General features: G+C 36.0%; 1 protein-coding gene across 1 annotated transcript; it reads right to left on the bottom strand.

Moving 5' to 3' along the window:
* Positions 8,564-17,377, bottom strand: LOC18775913 (respiratory burst oxidase homolog protein A). Its single transcript, XM_007210336.2, has 14 exons — positions 16,279-17,377; positions 16,007-16,166; positions 15,819-15,867; positions 15,078-15,191; positions 13,331-13,753; positions 11,376-11,762; positions 11,196-11,291; positions 10,954-11,069; positions 10,648-10,815; positions 10,381-10,540; positions 10,076-10,273; positions 9,853-9,981; positions 9,610-9,688; positions 8,564-9,480 (listed from the first exon to the last, which is right to left on the bottom strand). Exons 1-14 carry the CDS (start codon positions 16,982-16,984, stop codon positions 9,371-9,373), a joined length of 2,895 nt encoding a protein of 964 aa, XP_007210398.1. The 5' UTR covers positions 16,985-17,377; the 3' UTR covers positions 8,564-9,370.

Below are 20,073 nucleotides of genomic sequence, written 5' to 3'. Positions count from 1 at the left end.
ACGTCAGCGCGCCAGGTCCAAGGTACGCTGCCACGTGTCGCCTCCCCAGCCTTCCGATCTGCTTCTCCAAATTAATCCAACGGCTGAGGCTTTTTTGGGCAATAAAAATATGAAAAAAAATCGTAAATTTTTTTAAAAAATTCTAAAAAATTATGATATTTTTTTTCTATAAATACCTATCAATACCCTTCACTTTCAACACCAATCCTCATACATTTCATTATACTTCTACTATTATTCACTCTTTACTCAACATTTTCCTCTATACCTTATTTCCATTTTCAACATTTAAGTAAATGTCTTTGTCCTTTTACTTTAATTTATTTTTATATTACTCCATTTACTTAAGTTTACAATGTAAATAAGGAAGTACCCCCCATTTGGATTCAAATAAAAATACTAGAAAATCAAATTCCCACCAAATCAAAATATGAAAAATCGGTTTTAGTGCAAAATACGATTTAGGCTAAAAATGATGGCTCATTAAGTCAATATATACTTCATATTAAAATCCCATAAAATCAAGTTTTCTTATTTGATGTGTAAGGAATAAAAGCCGCCAAAAATTATCTTGAGAAAATAATTATTCCGAAAAACCATTTTTCATACTTAGCCAATATTGCACCTCCGCTAAAAAAATTATGGGTCCGCCCGTGTCTATAAATACCAACCAATACTCTTCACTTTTAACACCAAATCCTAATTTTTTTTTAAATGAATACCAACCAATACAACTAATAAAATAAAATCTTATCCGATATGAATAGTATTGACACGTAGGAACCCAAAAATCTTATCCAAAAATATTATCCAAATTAATTATTTAAGTAAAAAAAAGTTGTGAAAAAACAAAAAAATGAATAGTAATTACCCTTAGCCATGGCAATGGGTGGAAACTCAAAATACTATTTGCAATGGCAACCACTATTCACGTGAATAGTGGCTGCCCTAGCTCCCCCCTTGCCATGGCTAAGGGCAAATGGGTGGAGTTGCTCTAATGTTGACGCCATTGTGGCGTGAACAGTCAATTTAAATAACAAAAAAATTGAAATAATTAAATAATTACTAAAATACCAAAATTTTCAGATTTTCTTTTTTTATAAATACCTAGCCATATTCTTCACTTCCCACACCAAAATTCTATACAACTTCCTCTCCTCATATCTCATGTGAATAGTGATTGCCCTTGGATTGCCATGGCAATAGGTGGAAAACCAACAAAAAAAAGGCATATGGACACTTTATTTTTTTTGGGGTTGGATATGATTTAGATTAATTAATGTTAACACTTTGATCGTTGGATCTTCTTTTACTGTTAGGTTTATTTAGACTAAATCTAAGGATGGGAGTGAAAGTTATAAAACATTGCAAAGGCTTATAAGGAGTTTGCTACTTCTTCCATAATCAATTGATTTTGGGGTGGAACCTCAACTTCCTTCATGAGATAACTGTTAGGTTTTCATTTCAAAAAATATTTTGAATTATGTTATTCGATCGCAACAGTCAGATCATCTCAGCGTCAAACAAAGTTAAAGATGCCTTGCTAGTTGCGGACAAAAAATGTTGTTGATGCTAACGTGTGATGGTTTGATTTTCTCCCTCCCTTTCACATAGATTTGGTCTGTATTAAGTGAAAACCACCATTTGGGTTGGACCGGAATCATTTTTGCTAGTTTGCCAGAAGTGTAATAGATCTTAAATGTTGGCCTGCTCCAATACATGCATTGGGTTGGAGATGGTCTGGAAAGGGATTGATTGGTTGATACTAAATACCAATAATTTACAGTACTTTTCAAAGATTATCTACTCAAATTCGATCAAATGTGGACTAAATAGAGTTTTGACTTGTGGGTTTTAAAGAAAAGAAAAGAAAAACATTGGGGATTGTCAAGTGGGACTGTGGATAGGGTAGTATTCCACGTAAAGATGCCAATTCTTATCTTCTGGAAGAGAAAGACGCCTTGAGAATATTACAGTTTGACGGCTTAGCGTGTGGCGTGCCTACAATTACCATTATAGATATCTTGTATCATAAGATAAACATAGGAGACTATCAAGAAAGGCTGTCATGTTGGAAACGTCCGTGAAAAAGGCATATGGACAAAAATGGATGGGGCTGTTTCTGCAGCAGCCTTTGTAGATCGTCAAACATTTATTTGAGCTCAGTATGGAGATGGTAGGGTCAAGTTATTATTGGGTTCAATCGCATTTGTGTTGCCTTACTAACAACAAACAGCACAAGCAAGCAACCTCATGGTCCTTATCTTTTCTTTTCTTTTGGTCTAGTGTGTCCATATCTGTAGTCTCTCCATATTCTATACAATCATACACACATCATTCTAACTATATGTAATTAAAGAAAGGAAAAAGCTTGGCTGTTTAAAATTCGGGAGGAGCTCCATCTCACAATGTAGAGTTTAAAAAAATATATATATTCATTAGTACTTCAATGAGCACATAAGTGCCATAACCTATTGAGAAAAGATTTTTCTATACAATGCAAATTATAATAACGTAGTTGCAACAGTTAAGTTTATGGGTTTATCTTCCTCTATGTAAACTTAGTGTTCTCCACGTATAGTATATGGCCTGGATAGGGATCCAATACGGGCCCTATACCTCGATCTTCTAGGGTGAGAAGTACCTTGTAGGAGATCTGCACGCTAAGAACAGATTGTCAGAACAGGAGCGAACTAGGGTTGATCTCAGTTGAGCCCCCTCCGATGGTTAAGTTAGAAGCTATTTAGTGGTGGAGTAATTGGATCTAAAGTTTACTGAATGAGAATATTTTATTCCCTTTGTCCAGATATTGGTGAGGTGTATTTATAGGGGAGATAAGGAGAGATTAAGATGTCTTCCCTGGGGTAGATCTTTCCTTTCCCCCCCTAGTGGGACTCAAATCACTCATAATGGCTTGTTCAAATTACCAGGCCGCCTAACAGGGGTCAACAGATATGGCGACACGTGGCTTTTGATGGGAAACCCATTGAATGATCCCTCACCATCACTAGGTTTTGCTCAATGGGGATCAGAAGGAGAGGTGACACGCGGCCTTGGATGGGAGGTGCATTTAACTGATCGCCACCCCTTGCCAGGCTGTTCACCAGGTACGAGGAGTGATTGACTTGACAGGGATCCAATCAAGCCTGCATGCCATAAATGCACTTATGGCCAGACACATTACTACAACGGTCGGGTCAGTGTTGGAGTGGCTGACTAGTACCTCGCCTCGTCAACTCTTGGATGGAAGGCCTTTTATCCAGCACCTGAAGCATCATATCTGGTCGGGTCGGTGTACGGGCTACCTAGCCATGAGATGGTTACATATCGTTCTATGATAGGCTCGGCTCATCGTAGCAATATGATCCGTTAACACTCTACTTCACATTTAACCTATTTTACTATGGTATGGACTAATTACATTCAATTACATTGTGCTTACATCCAACAGAAATAAACCTATTGATGAAAAGAAAAAATATTCGGTCGAATTGATGAAAATATTAAGTATTCAACAAGATGTTTAGTTCTTATTGTTGTGGAATAATCAGTATAGAACCAAAATAACATAATAATAAAAACAATCAAAATATATTTTATATAAATATAATTGAATCAATACAACAATAATATAAATTGTGGAATACTGACTTGAATTGTAGATAGAGTCCTGCAGAGTTGCAGTGTCCTTTAGACAGTATTTCCCCTCTACCTTTGTGCTTGTAGTTCGATAAGAGTCTGTCCATCAGGATTAAACTATCTTAAATCAAAGCCTCAGCACAGTGACTTTGATTTCTGGCGAACAATAGTATGAATTCTCTCAGGAAGTGTTAAAAAAATGTGAGATTGATTATGTTTTTCAAAAGTTAAATTCTGGTTTGAACGTATTGTCAATATATAGAGGTCTGACACCTCTTCATCCAACAGTTATGTTAACTGTTTATCTTATTCAAATTTCAGATTTTGGTTTTATCTGAAAAAATGAATTTTTAATTAATAAAAATAAATTATTAATTAAATCAACAGAGCCCCAAGGCCCATCTTTTGACAATTAATTATATATATGTAAATTCAACGGTTCACTCACTCTTGCACTCCTTTTAGAAAACTTTTTTGAACCATTGGATTAATATCCAACGGTGGGTGACCACAATCTCTTGGACTCCTGTGGTCCAAGAGATCGGGACTGTATATATATATTTATTATACAAATATATATATAATCCAAGCTCAAACTATGATGAGGCCCAACTTTGCCTCCACTAGACCCATACTCTATTTAGTATTTCTAAAATGTTGGTGCTTATAAACCATGGAAGGAAACAACTCCCTTCCAATGTGGGACTAAATGCAAGTGTGTTTTCCTATACAAACTCTAACAATACCCCACATTTGTATAGGAAAATTGTAACGTGCGTATTTGAGAGAAAACTTAGATATAACACACATCAGGAGAGGTGTCTTTTGGACTTGAACCTACCCTAGTGAATACTCATCAGATTTACTAGGTGACGCAGTGAATATAAAATCTTGAACTGTTCACCTATTGTAGTAAACCGAGACAACAAGTATCAGATATGTTACATCTTAACATACCACTTATTTATACGTTTGTGTTCATTTTGGTCCTGAACAAATCCTGGATTCATAGGAGCTTTAGAGAATTTAGCCATCTCATTCTCATAAATGCGACCCCACATTTACTCCTACATAGGTAATGTTGACTAAGAATAGTCTGCTCTATTCCTCTTGATTTCAAGAAATCAACATCATTAAACTTTCGTACCCTAATAGACTTCTTGCAGACAACACACTTCTTTCCATCATAGGAATGAGATCTGTGTTAGCTCTTTTTGAATTATGCCTAACCAGTTTGCCTATTGAACCAAGACCATGGGATCTCCAATCAGCTAGGTTAGGTTTCCGTTAGGCCGATTCATTTCTTGAATTGGCTTTAATCCCATTCCCCTCTATGTTAATTTAATTTGCTCTCTTGACAAGCCTTTGGTAAGCAGATCCGCAAGATTTTGTCTTGACTTTATATAGTCAATAGAAATTATTCCATTTGAGAGCAACTGATTGATTGTATTATGCCTTCGTCTAATATGTCTAGACTTTCCATTGTATACATTATTTTTGGCTCTTGCTTGAGCAGCCATACAATCACAATGTATACAAACAGTCGTCACAGGCTTAGGCCAAATAGGAATATCCTCCAAAAAATTTCTTAGCCACTCGGCTTCTTCACCAGCTTTATCTAAAGCTACAATTTCCGATTCCATTGTTGATCGGGCTATGCAGGTTTGTTTACTAGATTTCCAAGATATGGATGCTCCTCCTAGTGTAAAAACATATCCACTAGTGGAATTTGTTTCTAAATCATTTGAAATCCAATTGGCATCACTATATCCTTCTAGTACTGGAGGATATTTGGTATAGTGTAATCCATACTCCAAAGTGTAATTCAAGTATCTCAAAATTCTAATCAATGCTTCCCAATGATCATGTCCTGGATTACTTATATACCTACTAAGTCTACTCACAGAATAGGCTATATCAAGTCTTGTACAATTCATAATGTACATAAGACTTCCAATGATCTATAAATATTTCTTTTGCGAAATAGATTCACCTTAATTCTTCTTTCATTTGCAATTTGCATCAAAAGGTGTTACAGCATGATTACTTCCAAAATGACCAAACTTTGTAAGAATAATTTCTACATAATGGGACTGTGTTAATATATAACCATCTGAATTTCTTTTAACTCTAATTCCAAGAATCACATCAGCAAGACCTAAGTCTTTCATGCCAAAACTGGAGTTTAACATTTTCTTGGTAGAGTTAATTATGTCCTTGTTTGTCCCAATTATGAGCATGTCATCTACATACAGACACTATAACACATGCGTTCTTATGTGTCTTGATATAGACACATTTATCATATTCATATATTTTAAAACTATGTGTCATCATAGTATGGTCAAATTTTGCATACCATTGCTTTGGAGCTTGTTTTAGTCCATAGAGAGACTTTACAAGTTTGCAAACTTTTTGTTCTTGACCTTTTACTACAAACCCCTCGGGTTGTTCCATGTATATTTCCTCATCCAACTCTCCATTTAAGAAAGCAGTTTTTACATCCATTTGATGTATTTCCATGTCATAAATTGACGCTATAGCAATCAACATCCTTATTGATGTTATTCTTGTCAAGGGTGAGTATGTATCAAAGAAATCTAAGCCTTCTTTTTTACGGTATCCTTTGGCTACCAATCGAGCCTTATACTTATCAATTGTACCATCTTCTTTTAATTTCTTCTTAAATATCCATTTGTATCCAATTGTCTATTACCATGTGGTAAATCAACCAATTCCCATGTATGATTTTGCATAATGGATTCAATCTCACTATTGATTGCTTCTTTCCAAAATGGAGCTTCTGGACTTGATATCTCCTCTTTATATGTTTGAGGCTCAGCTTCAGCTATCATAGTCAAGAAATCTGGTCCAAAATCTTTTGGTATTCTTGTCCTTTTACTTCTTCTGGGTTCTTAATCTTGTTCATTCTCTTGAACACTAGAGGTAGGATTATCAACATCTATTCCAGAATTATCATTTATTCTAGAATCATAAATAGTTCTTTTTTTATTGACATTGGACCTTCCTTGTTTATAAGGAAAAATGTCCTCAAAGAATATTGCATCCACAGATTCTAGTATTGTATTCACATGTATATCAAAAACATCAGAATGAAATACAAATGTAGGGTATTGTTAGAGTTTGTATAGGAAAACACACTTAAAGATTGTTGTGGAATAATCAGTATAGAACCAAAATAACATAATAATAAAAATAAACGAAATATATTTTATATAAATATAATTGAATCAATACAACAGTAATATAAATTGTGGAATACTTACTTGCATTGTAGATAGAGTTACAGTGTCCTTTAGACAGTATTTCCCCTTTACCCTTATGCTTATAGTTCGATAGGAGTCTGTCCACCAGGATTAAACTATCTTAAATCAAAGCCTCAGCACAATGACTTTGATTTCTGGCGAACAATAGTATGAATTCTCTCAGGAAGTGTTAAAAATGTGAGAATGATTATGTTGTTCAAAAGTTAAATTCTGGTTTGAACGTATTGTCAATATATAGAGGTCTGACACCTCTTCATCCAACAGTTATGTTAACTGTTTATCTTATTCGAATTTCAGATTTTGGTTTTATCTGAAAAAAAAAAAATTTTAATTAATGAAAAAAAATTATTAATTAAATTAGAGCCCCAAGGCCCATCTTTTGATAATTTATTATATATATATATATTTACCCAAATCATGATGAGACCCAACTTTGCCTCCACTAGACCCATACTCTATTTAGTATTTCTAAAGTGTTGGTACTTATAAACCATGGAAGGAAACAACTCCCTTCCAATGTGGGACTAAATGCAAGTGTGTTTTTCTATCTAACACTTATTTGGTCCAACTCTGGTGATTCTTGCTTCATTGGTGTAGTTGCAATTCATAGTTGTAGAGGTCAAGATTGACGACACCGCTAACACATGCTCGATTGTGGAAATTGGAGGGTATCGTTGTCGTGAAAAAGGATGTTGAAAGTGTCTCATACTTGATAGACATGCTTTGTACAAGCTTCTGCATGTAATAACCTGCTTTGAATAAAGAATTTATTTATTAAGAAGCAGAATATCATCTCCTAGCATATATATTGTTCTTCTCATTATAGGTTTTCATACCATATTCACCTTCCCAATTTATTTAATTTACTCCAACATCTTATATTAGCCCAAAAAATATGTAAAAACTATCAAGTTTCATCACTTTTATCTCCTCAATTGAGGATCCCCATTCATAATGTAGCCTCTGTTGACAAACATTTATATGTCTAATTGGTTGCCTTCAGTACATGCCAGCTCTAGTTTCAATTATAGATTGTCGAGTGCTCGAATAATGTGATTGAACTAAAAGCATGACTTTTGATGAAAGTAGCATGAGCATGACAATAGTTTTCACGACCAATGTATGACATGAATATGTTGAATTCGTTTCTCAAGCATATTCATAGAGAAAGGGCCGGACTCTGGCAGATCATTGACTACTTGTTCTGTGTTTGCTAGATGATCATTGATCTAGTTAGGGTTGCGAAGCCCAGGCTATTTCTGTTGTTAAGTTTTGGGGCCAAAATCCACCCCCAAAAAGGAGAGTTTTGAAAAACCTTAGCCCACTGAAAAAACAGAGCTTGACCTTAGCATTGCGGCCCTCTATAACCAAAACAAGAAACAAAAAATACAAGCAGTATTAAAAAAGGGGGAATCGAACCTAGGACTAAAGCAATTCTATAGTTTTATAACGATTACTTTGTCAATGATTTATGGAAGTATATTTTAAAAAATAAAACACAATTCAACTTCAAAATTACAAGTTGTTTGTTTCAAATCAAAGTTATTGGTTGGGCTAGCCTAAAATATCTTTAACAGAATCATTTTAAAAGTTTAAAACAATGGACCCAATTCTTTTCTTTACACATGATGCCAAAATCTTCCAAAGATACTTCAATCTTATCTTTCATTCATATGGATCTGATTACCACAACGAAAAATAAAAATAATTAAAGTATGATCCTCATTTACAGGCAAAATTCTATTATTGTAAAAGTAAGGTATAATAAAATAATTGCACTGCATGGGATCCTCTGCAGATCATCATAATCATACACATTCTAGAAGGATTCTCTGAGCCCACTTCACAAAAGGAGGAGATGAATCACTCCAACAGACAAAAGCAATCTCACCCCCACCACCTCCATAAGTCCAAAGAACCTTCTTCCTTCCTTGGCATCTTCCTTTTTCCCAAACTGTCTTCTTCTACCACCCCCCACCCCCCACCAATGAAAATGTCTTCTTCCATTAGCAATTAGGTCAACTTCTGGCTGTACCGCACTCTAGCTCCCTACTAGCTCCCCAACAATGACATTTTTTTATGTCACCTTCCCACCTATCATCTCTGGCCACGTGTATAATGCAGGCCCAATGCAGCATTCAAATTCCTATCGTCTTCTCACTAACCAGAATATTTCTTCTGCTAGTGCTTCCTTACTTTATAATAATTTATATGGCTAAATACTAAATACATAATATTCTGTATAAATACATATTTATATACTTGATTTTTTTTTCCTTTCTTTTTCTACCCAAGACTGTACAGAAACCCTTTTCTTATTTATCAATCTAAGATTATTTCAAAATTTTCTTACTCTGCAGGTAAAGGAAGGTGTGTTAGCTAGAGGTGGATTTGAATGGAGAAGCTATATAAAGTGGTAGCTATATATGTATTCCCAGAGTGCTTTAAAAGTGCTCCTTGTGGAATTCGAACTTGGTTGAACCTTTTTGATTGAACTCATAGCAGAGCTGGCTAAGTTCTTTGGCCAAAACTGGTGCTCCACAATAGAAAACACCTGTTCCAATATTTCAACACAAGTATCAGCATTCACAGAAAGCAAACTCTGCATAATTATATACATATATATATATATATATATGTGTGTGCGCGCGTGTATCGATATAGCTCTAGCACATTGACTTACCAATCCTTGCATTACAGTGCTTTGAGCAAGTTTTTGAGAAAACTTTCTTCCAATTAGGCCTTGCAAAATGGGTTCTTACCTATTTATAAGAATCAGGAATATATAATCAGTAAAAGTACAATGGACCATTTTTCCACTCAGTTTTTGTGACTTTTTTCTGTCAAGCAATATAACTATTGACAAGTTAAGGCATTGGTTGCAGTTTCAGTGCCACAAAATTATGCCAGAGATCAAAACTCTTACCCTTGTGCCAGACACAATGTCAACCCCATTCTTAGCATGGTTGAGAGCTTGGACCATGGTGATGAGTGTTGATCGAGCGTCGCCTTCTTCGTACACGCTAGTCAAGTAGTTGTGCATCTCAATAACACCCTGAAATTAAATCAAAAGTCATGACAAAGTTAGCATTAATCAAATTCATGTTCAACCATAAACGTATGTGCTTCCACAGAACATGTCCAATTACCCTTTGATCCTGTTCTGCAACTTCATTCATCACTCCTTTGAACCAATCAAATGAGCCTTGCTCCCTCGTCACCCAATAAAAGTAGGCATTGGTGGTCTTCAAAGTCTTTTTCCGTTTCGGATAAACCTTGTTTGGATTCGGAGAATCTGTACTCCCAGCACTTAGGTCTGATGCTCTACTCATATCTGAAACAGAGTCCTGAAGAGGAAAGGAAGCAGAATTGTGAGTTTGCAAATTCCAGTCATTCAAAGGACTTGGTGACTATAATAAAAGATTGGGATATTGAACAAGCTATGTATACTTACTGCCTGCTCTTCCATTTTGACAATATTATTGAGCAAATCTTTTAGAATACTGATGAAAGGCGTTGCGCCGATTCCAAGACCAACAAGTAGCAGGACATCATATTTCCGGTAATCTTGTGCTGGGGCACCATAAGGTCCATCTATTAAAAGCTTGGGCAAACTGTTGTACAAAGAACTCATATTTAGATATTATACTAGAAATGTGACCAAAATAAGAAGGAAGAAATCTGAAACAATTGAAATACTAATTAGCATGATGATATTCACCTTGTCTTGGTTGTTTCATCAGCCCTTAGCAGGCCGCTCTTCCCAGCTAAGGGAGGCTCACAGGCTTCTGAGAAAACCCTCTTAAGCTCTTGTGTCCAGTCACCAAGCTGGCGGATGTGAACGCTAAGGTAGTCGTCACCGGGAGCTGATGTAATCGAAAATGGATGCCTGACATACATAAAAATAACACATCAACATATTGAATTGACAAAAACCAGGCACAATGTCGATATAGAATTGACACAATTTTGTTGGAATTAAATGCCTCATAAGAAGAGTAGTATTATTCAATAAATGGTGACCTACCACTCAAAGGGAGAAACAGCTGGGCACTGGACAAACATGTACTGTCCACTTTTGTATTTGAACTGGGGAGGCTTAGACATTTGCAGTGTGAGAACATTTCCAGGATAAATAGCAACCTATACAGAGCAGGTTCATAATTAATATATGATCATATAATTTAGAAGAAAAAATGTAATTTACTAGCAAAGAAGTAGCAGCATATGCTAGTTTTTTAACTAACAAAATTGCACACTTATGCTCACCTTCAGAAGTCGAACAGTATAGAAGCCAGACCGGAAGATTCTCAGGGTCCTTTCTCCAGCATATAGTAAAATAGGAACAGAAATATACATCCAAGTCTGAAACATGAAGATAACTCTCTTAGTTAATCAATTTAAACATAATGACTGCAATATTTGAAGACAGAGGATCTCAAATTATACCGTCTTAAGGTACCATGTGTGCACCATATAGAGGAAAACGCCGTGGATAATGAGCAAGGCGTAGACAATGACAAATAAGTGATGGGAATACCAGAATGCATTGAAGCCAGTGAGCCTGTTAAAGGGCTTGGGAAGCTTAATAATGCTGCGCCTGAACCATCGTGTAGCGAGTGTGAAAGCAATTATCATGCATGTCAGCATTATAATTCCAGTCACGCCCTCAGCTCCTTTGATCAAATCTATATATTTGGGTTTATGTTTTCCAAAGTCTTGAACCAAATACTTGTCGTAGTCCGATTTGGAGACCTCTATAAGCCTTGGAAAATCACAGGCAAGATGGTTCCCAGCATGGAGAATGACACCAACTACAATGGCTGCAGCAATGGTCTGCAAAGATTTATCAAAGTAAAGCACAATTTAGAGGGACGACACATATGTTCAGGCGTTCGATCGAGTTAGAAATGAGCTTAATTAGATGGTGATTGAAAGAATTGATTCAATTCAGGACCTCTACAAAATCAAGTACTCTGTCATTGTGCTGCTAAACAGTCTCACTTTGATGTGTCATGAACTCATGTGATGGTACTAGAAGAGTCTTTTAGCCAAAACCTTTATACATAAAGACATTTCTATGTCACATTTAAAATCAATACACCAGACATAGCAGTGAGCCACAGTGCAAGGATTATTTTATTTTTAGAACTTTTTTAAAAGTACCCAAGTTAAAATTATTGCCCAAAAAAGAAAAAAAATCAGCACTCATGGCTATGTATAAGTCCAAAATTGACCAAATTATTCCATTGATTATTTGATTCAATGGTTGCAACTTAAAATCAAATTGGCATATAAGTAACTTGAATAGTTCACTCAGATTCAAGTCTATATACATAGTTTAACCTTTAATCTTAAGAATGCATGTGCTGTTTCATTATTTGTCAAACCTAGGATAGCAACAGCAATCAAATTAGATTTCAGTGATCAGTGAGTCCGTGAGTCCGTGACCATTCCATTCTTAAAAGCCCTTTCTAAAAAATTTACTAAAAGCGTGGCATCTTGCATGGGTGACACTTGTCTCTTCGCATAATGAAAGACTGGATGGAGCTGATCTCTAGACCTTCGACACTTTATATATCAAGAAATATATATATAATATTTAAATTTATTTCAACCACTGATTGTGCAGACATCACTATCGTTTATGTCTCTTTTCTTTTGTTTTTGGTTCCATTTAGTAAGTGGAATATTAGCTATCGAATCATTAACAATTAAGATATCATCAGAACAAATTTGATCAAATTAAAATACCACGTTTTAATTATAGTCTGTGCATTATGTTATGAATTAATCATTAATCACGTCTTCTATATATTGTTAACAGTATGAATGTGTTTTTTCTTTTTAATTAATTCCTATTCATAAAGAACATGTGGTGTTATTATTTGTCTGGGACAAAAGTTAGAACCTTAGTCAACACGCGCATGCAGAGCATTGCTTTAGTTTTTCATGAGAATGAGTTGAAGTCAATGGTTTCCACTACTTGATTGTCTTTGCTTTTTACTTCCCTCCTTTTCATGAAAGTAGGAATTTCTATACTTCTGTTAATAGCAATGTAAAATGTGTGCAAAAAAAAAATATTGTGTATTTTTTATGAATTATTTTTGTATATGTATCAACCTATGATTTGCAGAGAAAAAGCATGCAGTATCCTTTTCCTTTTACCCCATAAACGCAGGTGTATAAATTATAATGCTATTTATTTCGTCCACATTTTTCATAGACGTGTGATGCTCATAACCAATTCACTATTTTCTTCTAAGCAACAAAACTCTCATTATAATGGCTCATGGCGTTCACCCTAAATATTATATAGTCTCCCCTAAATGGGCCCCAAGACAAGAGACCGACGTATAAAATAAGCAAAGATAGAATTTTCAAGGTTGGTGGTATTTTTGTACCTTGTGGAAGTTGATGTTGTCGTCAAAAGGCACAAAGAACCCTAGCCTGGTGTTCCTGAGCCAAGTGATGGTGTTTCGACAAACAGGCAAGAGCACCAGAGCCATGTTGAATTTCAAAGTCTCGGCAGCGCCCTTAGCCGTGAGAAGGCAATAACCCATTACATGAAAAGCTTTTTTCTGCTTGTACTGGTAGAACTTCCACGTGAAGAGCCCGATCATAATGGCAACCCACAATGTCAAAACCCAGACTCTCCTCCAGTTTTCCTGCAAATAATAGAGCAGTTTTGTGCTCATTCTGCGTATTGGACTTCTCCTTCTCAGCCCTTGGAGGTTTTGGCTTAGAGCTTGGCTCGTGTAGCTCAGTGCTTGGCTGTAGTTTAGGTACGTGTCCTTCTGTAGTAGAAGGGTTTCCAATTGCCACAGCTGCATCAACATTTCCATCATTAGAGGCTGACGATATTACAGCGCAAATATACGACATCAAAGTAGACGTAAATTAGACCAGTTAGTCATGAGCGTCCGTCACTTTGCACTAATTCGAGTCATCCGTAGATCAGAATAAGACAATTGCTTGTATAAATCAAAAAATATTAAAGAAAAATTTAAAGATATCAGAAAATGTGCATGATGTCAACTCAGAACACTACAACTGGTGGGGAAATGGCACACGTGTGCCTACGTGTTTGAGTGAGAATTAAGATTGCAAACGGAAAGGCCACATGGGAACACGACTATATGTGAATGTCAGAAATGGCACTAGCAAAGTGCAGTAGGTGAGAGGATGAATTCTAGTCTCGATTGAAATTGCGATAATACCCTTTTGAAATGTACAAGGTGTAGTCACATCTCTAGATTATTCCAATATATCCGCTATGATATATTTGGACGAAAATAAAAAGAATAGTGTTTGAAACAGTTGTGAAGGCTTTTTTAGAATGGGAAAGATGCATGGGCGGATCACCTATTTGCCAGCTTAATTAGGAAATTAAATCTCTCACTAGGTTAAAGTCTTTGGAATTGCACCAACTACTTCTTAGCCTTATTGAAGCAAATTTTGCATAGACAAAATAACAAGTCTCGATCAACACTTAGCAGCAGCAATCAAAAAATTCAGGCAAATATAGAAGTAAGGTGGCCAAGGAATGCGAAAATAAGAGGCCTTATAAGTCAACAATAACGAAAATGGTTCAACTGTCATTGATGTTTCTCCATGGAAGTTTGGAAGAAGAAAAAAACAACCTAAGAGATTAGCTTTTGGTACCAAATTTCCAACACAGTTAAGTTATTGAATAGAGAGTTAGGTGCTTCTCCATTCGTGTACGGTTGAACTACATGAAAAAATCTAATGAAAGTTAAAAGGAAAAAGTCAAGTCTAATCGGTCAATACCCTATTTGACAAGTGATTAGCAAATTACGGCAATATGATAACGTGGTACATTTTATACATGTATTATAATATAAGTGGATATTTATTAATACTACCCTAAAATAGGAAAATAAATCATATAAGCCACCATATTATAACAGGTATACAAAATATACCACATAGCCATACAACTATAGTATTCTTTAATTTCTCCTATTTGACATACAATAAACCAACCCAATTAATTATGTGACAACACTAATTTACACATAATTGAAAGTCGTACTATAATAAACAAAGACAAGACTCTAGTTTTTAAAGTTTAATAATCTCTACATAAAGAAAAAAAAATCCAACAAAAATTTGTAGCAAGGGACCCACCTCAATGTAGCCAAGTCTTTCGGGATCCAACTCTTCCATGATGAGAGCTGCATATTCCTCTGCTTGTTCCTTCAATCTCGATAGCTTGTTTGCAGAGGCACTCAACATGATAATCTAACCATTCAAAATTTTAAATTAAAGAAATTAAAAACCAAATATAATAAAAAATTTGTAGAGTTAATAAATTTTTTTTTTCCCAGCAAACACTGACTTCATATTAAAAACGACGACCGAATTAGTACCAGAAATAGACTAAAAAGCCCCCACCAACCCCACTGAACACGATAAGACCATTCCCAAAAATTTGATAAAAAAGAGGAAAATGAACATGCCATGTGTCCAATATCAAACATCCAAAAATAATAATAACCCAACTAATAATAGAAAAAGATGCCTTGGAACATGGTAAACATCATAAGCAGAGAAAATTGAAAACATTTTAATTCCTTTAAAATGGATTTATTATTGTTAATTGAAGTGTGGTAGTTAGTTTTGGAATTTTTCATGTATTTATGGTCACCCAATCCCGCCTACCCTGGGATTATTTTATTCCAAATGACACCCTGTAGACCATGAAATGAAACCACCAAGAAGCTTATGCAAGACTCTCGTATAATTTTAGACGGCCCAGTTGGGTCGGCGGAGAAGATTTTGGGCTAATGGATCATGAGCCATAATTTATATTATTAATTTAATGTGGCTGCTTAAGCATGTTCAAAGGTGATTAAAAAAATGGGGTACCTCTTTTACTTCCTCTTCAGTAATTCTACCATCTTCATTCTTGTCCACCCTGTGAGAATCAAAATGCATAGAAAAAACAAGAATGAAGTGAAATGACGGTTTTGCCCTGTTCGTCCAAGTGTTGCCTTGAATGAATATAATATTAAGGTTGAACAAATGATTAATGACTTTAATTAATTACTGCGTACATGTCGAAGAAGATCTGAAGCCGCGAATCGAAGCTTTGATCGGAAATTTGGGACCAGAACTCGTAAAGCTCGTCCTTGCTGATTTTGTCAACCTTCATTCTCCGTCTCCGGCCCAACGCATCGAACAGCTCCAGAGCAAACTCCTTCGAATCTCTCATTCCTTCAAAAAAAAAACCGAAGATTTTAATGTACAATATAACAAACTGTACGGTCATTTTCTAAAAATCGTAACCGAAATTCAAAATGCGGCGATGAATTGAAGTAGTTAGTACCGATGCATTGAGCAAAATCGGCGCGGAGGAGCTGGCCGTCTTTGGCGAGCTTATTGAAGCTGGCCTCGACGTCGTTCCAGGCATCGACTCCATTGGTCTTCGTGCTCTTGCAGTTGCTGATGAACCTCAGCCCGCGAAGCGCCTTCTGCGCGCCGGACCGAGTGCGGTCCAGCTGAGCTCGCTGCCGTCTCAGCGCCCGAGCCGCCAGCGCCGAGTCGAACGTGCCGGTGGAGGTTCCGGCACCGGCATTCTGAGAAGCCGAAGCAGACAAAACGCGCGAGGCGTGGCCATGGCTCCACGAGAACCTCCGCAGCTCGGCTTTAAGCTCCTGAGAGAACTGCTTCGCCTTCGCCACCGCCTCCGCTTTCAGCTCCTGAGAGAACTGGCGTATTCGATTGTTGGAGGAGCTTCGGCGCATCGTCGACGGCGACCGGGAAACCGAGGCTGAGGCAGAAGCCGGAGTTTCTGTTCCGGGTGAGGCTCCGACGCCGGCGAGGTCATCGACGTGAATGACGGTGGCAGGCTCGACGCTGCGGAGGACGATGGTGTTGTCGTCCTGTAAATCGAGAGTTACTTCTACGAATTCCTGATCGGCTCCCGAGCTTGAATCTTCGGTCATGGCCGGCGACGTTCCGGCGCTGACAAGCGACTTCTCGGGAACCGAGTCCGAGGCCCATCGGCGCTCGTGCCTCGGATGAGACCTCATTGGTGAGAAAGAAACTCAAATTGGAAACAAACAGTGACTTATAAATTATATGTATTGATAGGGTGGTGGTGATAAGGAGTGATATAATATAAAAATGTGGGGGAGGTTGGAGGTGTTTATAAGATGTATGTGGAAATGCAGAGGAGAGAGTGATAAGTGAGAGAGAGAGAGAGTTTATTTTAGTGTGTTTAAAAAAGAAAAGGGAAAACAAGTGAAGTGGTCGTGGAACGCGGTTTGTTCGGAATCTCAGGGAAAAGACATGTAACGCGGAGCGCAGCAATTAGACAGAGAGTAAAAAGAGAGGAACAGACAAACCTTCAAGCTTTGTAGCAGAGGAAGAGAGAGAGCTGAAAAGGGGACCCAATAATCCCCGGGACCATGCAAAACGATATACACCCACCCAATATATATATATATATATAATACATGTATTTATACGTGTAAGATGGAAGCTCCTCGAATAAGTTATTTCAGAGATATTATGGTAAAGTTCTTTTATGTCTTGTATTTTAATAATATAAATCGTCTATTTTTTAGCATTCTTTTAAATATCGTATCTAAAAAATCAGTCTACGAAACTATTTAATCGTTCAATTAAATTATTGTTATGTTAGTATTTTCTTGAAATAATGTATTTGTTTATTTTATTTACTTTTTCGAAGTACAAACTTTAAATGAAGAGACTTAAATATAAACCGTTTGAATATCTGAGGCACAAAGAAAATGATTCCCGAATAGACAGGAAAGAAAACGATGGGAAATCAGATATTCTTGTTTTTTCTTTTTATTTTTTGGTTGAACTGTTTCGTATTTTGATTGGTGAAGTGAAGTTGAGAAACTAAAACAAGAAAGGTTTCTATATGAGAAAGGAATTGGTGAATTACGAGCTTCTAAGGCTTGATGAGGATGAGGTAGGTGGATTTGAATACCTAGACTCCCACTGCTCTGAGCTAGATTATAGCTTCCAATTCTACTAGATCCAGAAATTGCTTTCAAATTCAACCCTACATTTTGTTACCGTTCTGTACAAAATAGAAGCAATTTTTTTTTTTCTTCGTCAAAATGATGACACCCAAATGCTTTTCGTCAGATTGGAAGGAAGAAAAATAAAAAGTGGTGGTTTATATACACAATTACAAAAACAATAATATCCTTAATTATTCTTTTAACTATAACAAGTTAAGATTCTATCAACGAAAAGTCTTTAATGTCTTGGGATGGATATAATTGCCTCAATAAATGGTAACTTAGACAATAATTTTTCTTGGTTACACATTGGATCTTAAGGATGATGACTTTGCGCCAGCCCTACCACCGTTTTTCCTTAATCAATTGGCTGGAATCTTCCCATTTTTTAATCTGAACTCACCTGGGAAAACCTTCCTTTTTATATATGTAGGGTGATGAGTTATATGTCCAATAGTTATTTTTGTGTGTTTTAATAGAAGCGACAGTCACTACTAGGGCGGTTTTTCATTCACATACTACCAATGTATCATGAGGATTCAAATCTGAGATCATTAGTCTACAAGTCAATACCATTTTTCACTATGCTAGATCTCATTGACGCATATATATTCAATAATATAAATACATTATTATCCACAAAAATTATTGTATGACAGGCTTCGAGTAAAAATTGCTTTAAAAAAAACCATGATATGCGTAATTAAATTGCTATATGTGTAATGAAATTGGTGGCTTCAATTTTTCTTCCATGGTTGGCTACTGTATAATTCCTTATTATTTACGAAACGAAAAGTGTGGCAGTGTGCTATTTAATTTTAAACTAAAATAAGTAGGAAAATTAGGTTTATTGGGAGACTTAGGGCTTTGACAACTACTCCCAGTCTTCATCACATGTTCATCCTCTGCCTAAAGACATGATCTTAGTCATGCCAAAGATAGAAATAATAGTGTCGTGATGCAGTGACCGACAGTTCTACATCATAACCTAATCTATTCATGTACAACGCATGCCACGGCTTTTCGTGATCTTTGAAAAACCTAATATTCGGTTTCTAAACTAAAGATGCGATTATTTTAATACTTTTGAATTTTATAATAATCTCATGGTAATTAACGAAAAAAAAAAAAACATCGCAACTAGCACACGAAAATTATAATTAACGTAACTTAATTATTAAAAACCATGGTTAATTAAGGTAATGAAATGTAGAACAATTGTGTTTAGGGTCAAAGATGACGTTAACTTTTGAAGTTGATAGCTTCTTCTTTTTTCCCTTAGAATTTAATTTTATAGACGAAGTTCCTCCCAACCACAGCAAATAACTTGTCCTCTAAGACTTCTCGGAGGCTGTAAATTTAACCAGCATTCATACTAGTCTTCGAAAAACTATACCGACTTGACAAGCATCAATCAACATTGCTTTTGCTAACTGAAAAATAAACAAGAGAGAAATAAAGATATCGGTTCATATAGCCACACATTACGTGCTATACGTAGCCATTTTCCAACTTTTGACACTAGGTCAAAACGTTAGTAACTTAAAAAACGCGTACGTACACACTTACGAATATATATTGTACAACAATATATAGCTTCTTATATATGGATGTGTACTAGACTATGTTTTCATTCTTTAACAGTTTAAATTTTTGAAACCTAGCTAGTAATTGTCGATCGGTAACACAATTATAATGGGACTATGATCATATAATACTATGGACAAGTCCAATTATATATCACAAAAGATCTAGAACAGCAAAACCGGACCACCGTGGATATCTAAGGGATATAGACATAAACTGTATGTGACTAAATTTGATTGTCTTTGTTGAGGAATTTAGGATGTTGACGGTACAATCTTAACAGCTAAGCCCCAATATATATATGTTCCCACACAAATTTGTGGTGGGAATGGGACTTTAAATTCACCAAGTGCATGCGCAGAAAGACACACTCGCATACACACATATACGCATGCACAGAAGTTATATATATATATATATATATATATATTAAATTAAGGGACCAATTTTCTAAGTCAATCGTTAAGGTCTTGAGACCACTTTTTTCTTATGCGATGAATGCAAAGTTTGATGTTGAATTAGTGGGTTTTTAAGTC

This window comes from Prunus persica, chromosome G5 (assembly GCF_000346465.2).
Source record: "Prunus persica cultivar Lovell chromosome G5, Prunus_persica_NCBIv2, whole genome shotgun sequence".
NCBI lineage: Eukaryota > Viridiplantae > Streptophyta > Magnoliopsida > Rosales > Rosaceae > Prunus > Prunus persica.
This window is presented reverse-complemented; position numbering and strand designations above follow the sequence as displayed.

Bases quoted from the DNA above. Each gene is read 5' to 3' on its own strand.
- LOC18775913 (XM_007210336.2), bottom strand. From the start codon at position 16,984: ATGAGGTCTCATCCGAGGCACGAGCGCCGATGGGCCTCGGACTCGGTT. The intron at 10,541-10,647 runs GTGAATATCATC...TTTGTACAACAG, and splicing joins GATGAAACAACCAAGACAAG to TTTGCCCAAGCTTTTAATAG. The intron at 9,481-9,609 runs GTAAGTCAATGT...ATATTGGAACAG, and splicing joins GCACTGTAATGCAAGGATTG to GTGTTTTCTATTGTGGAGCA.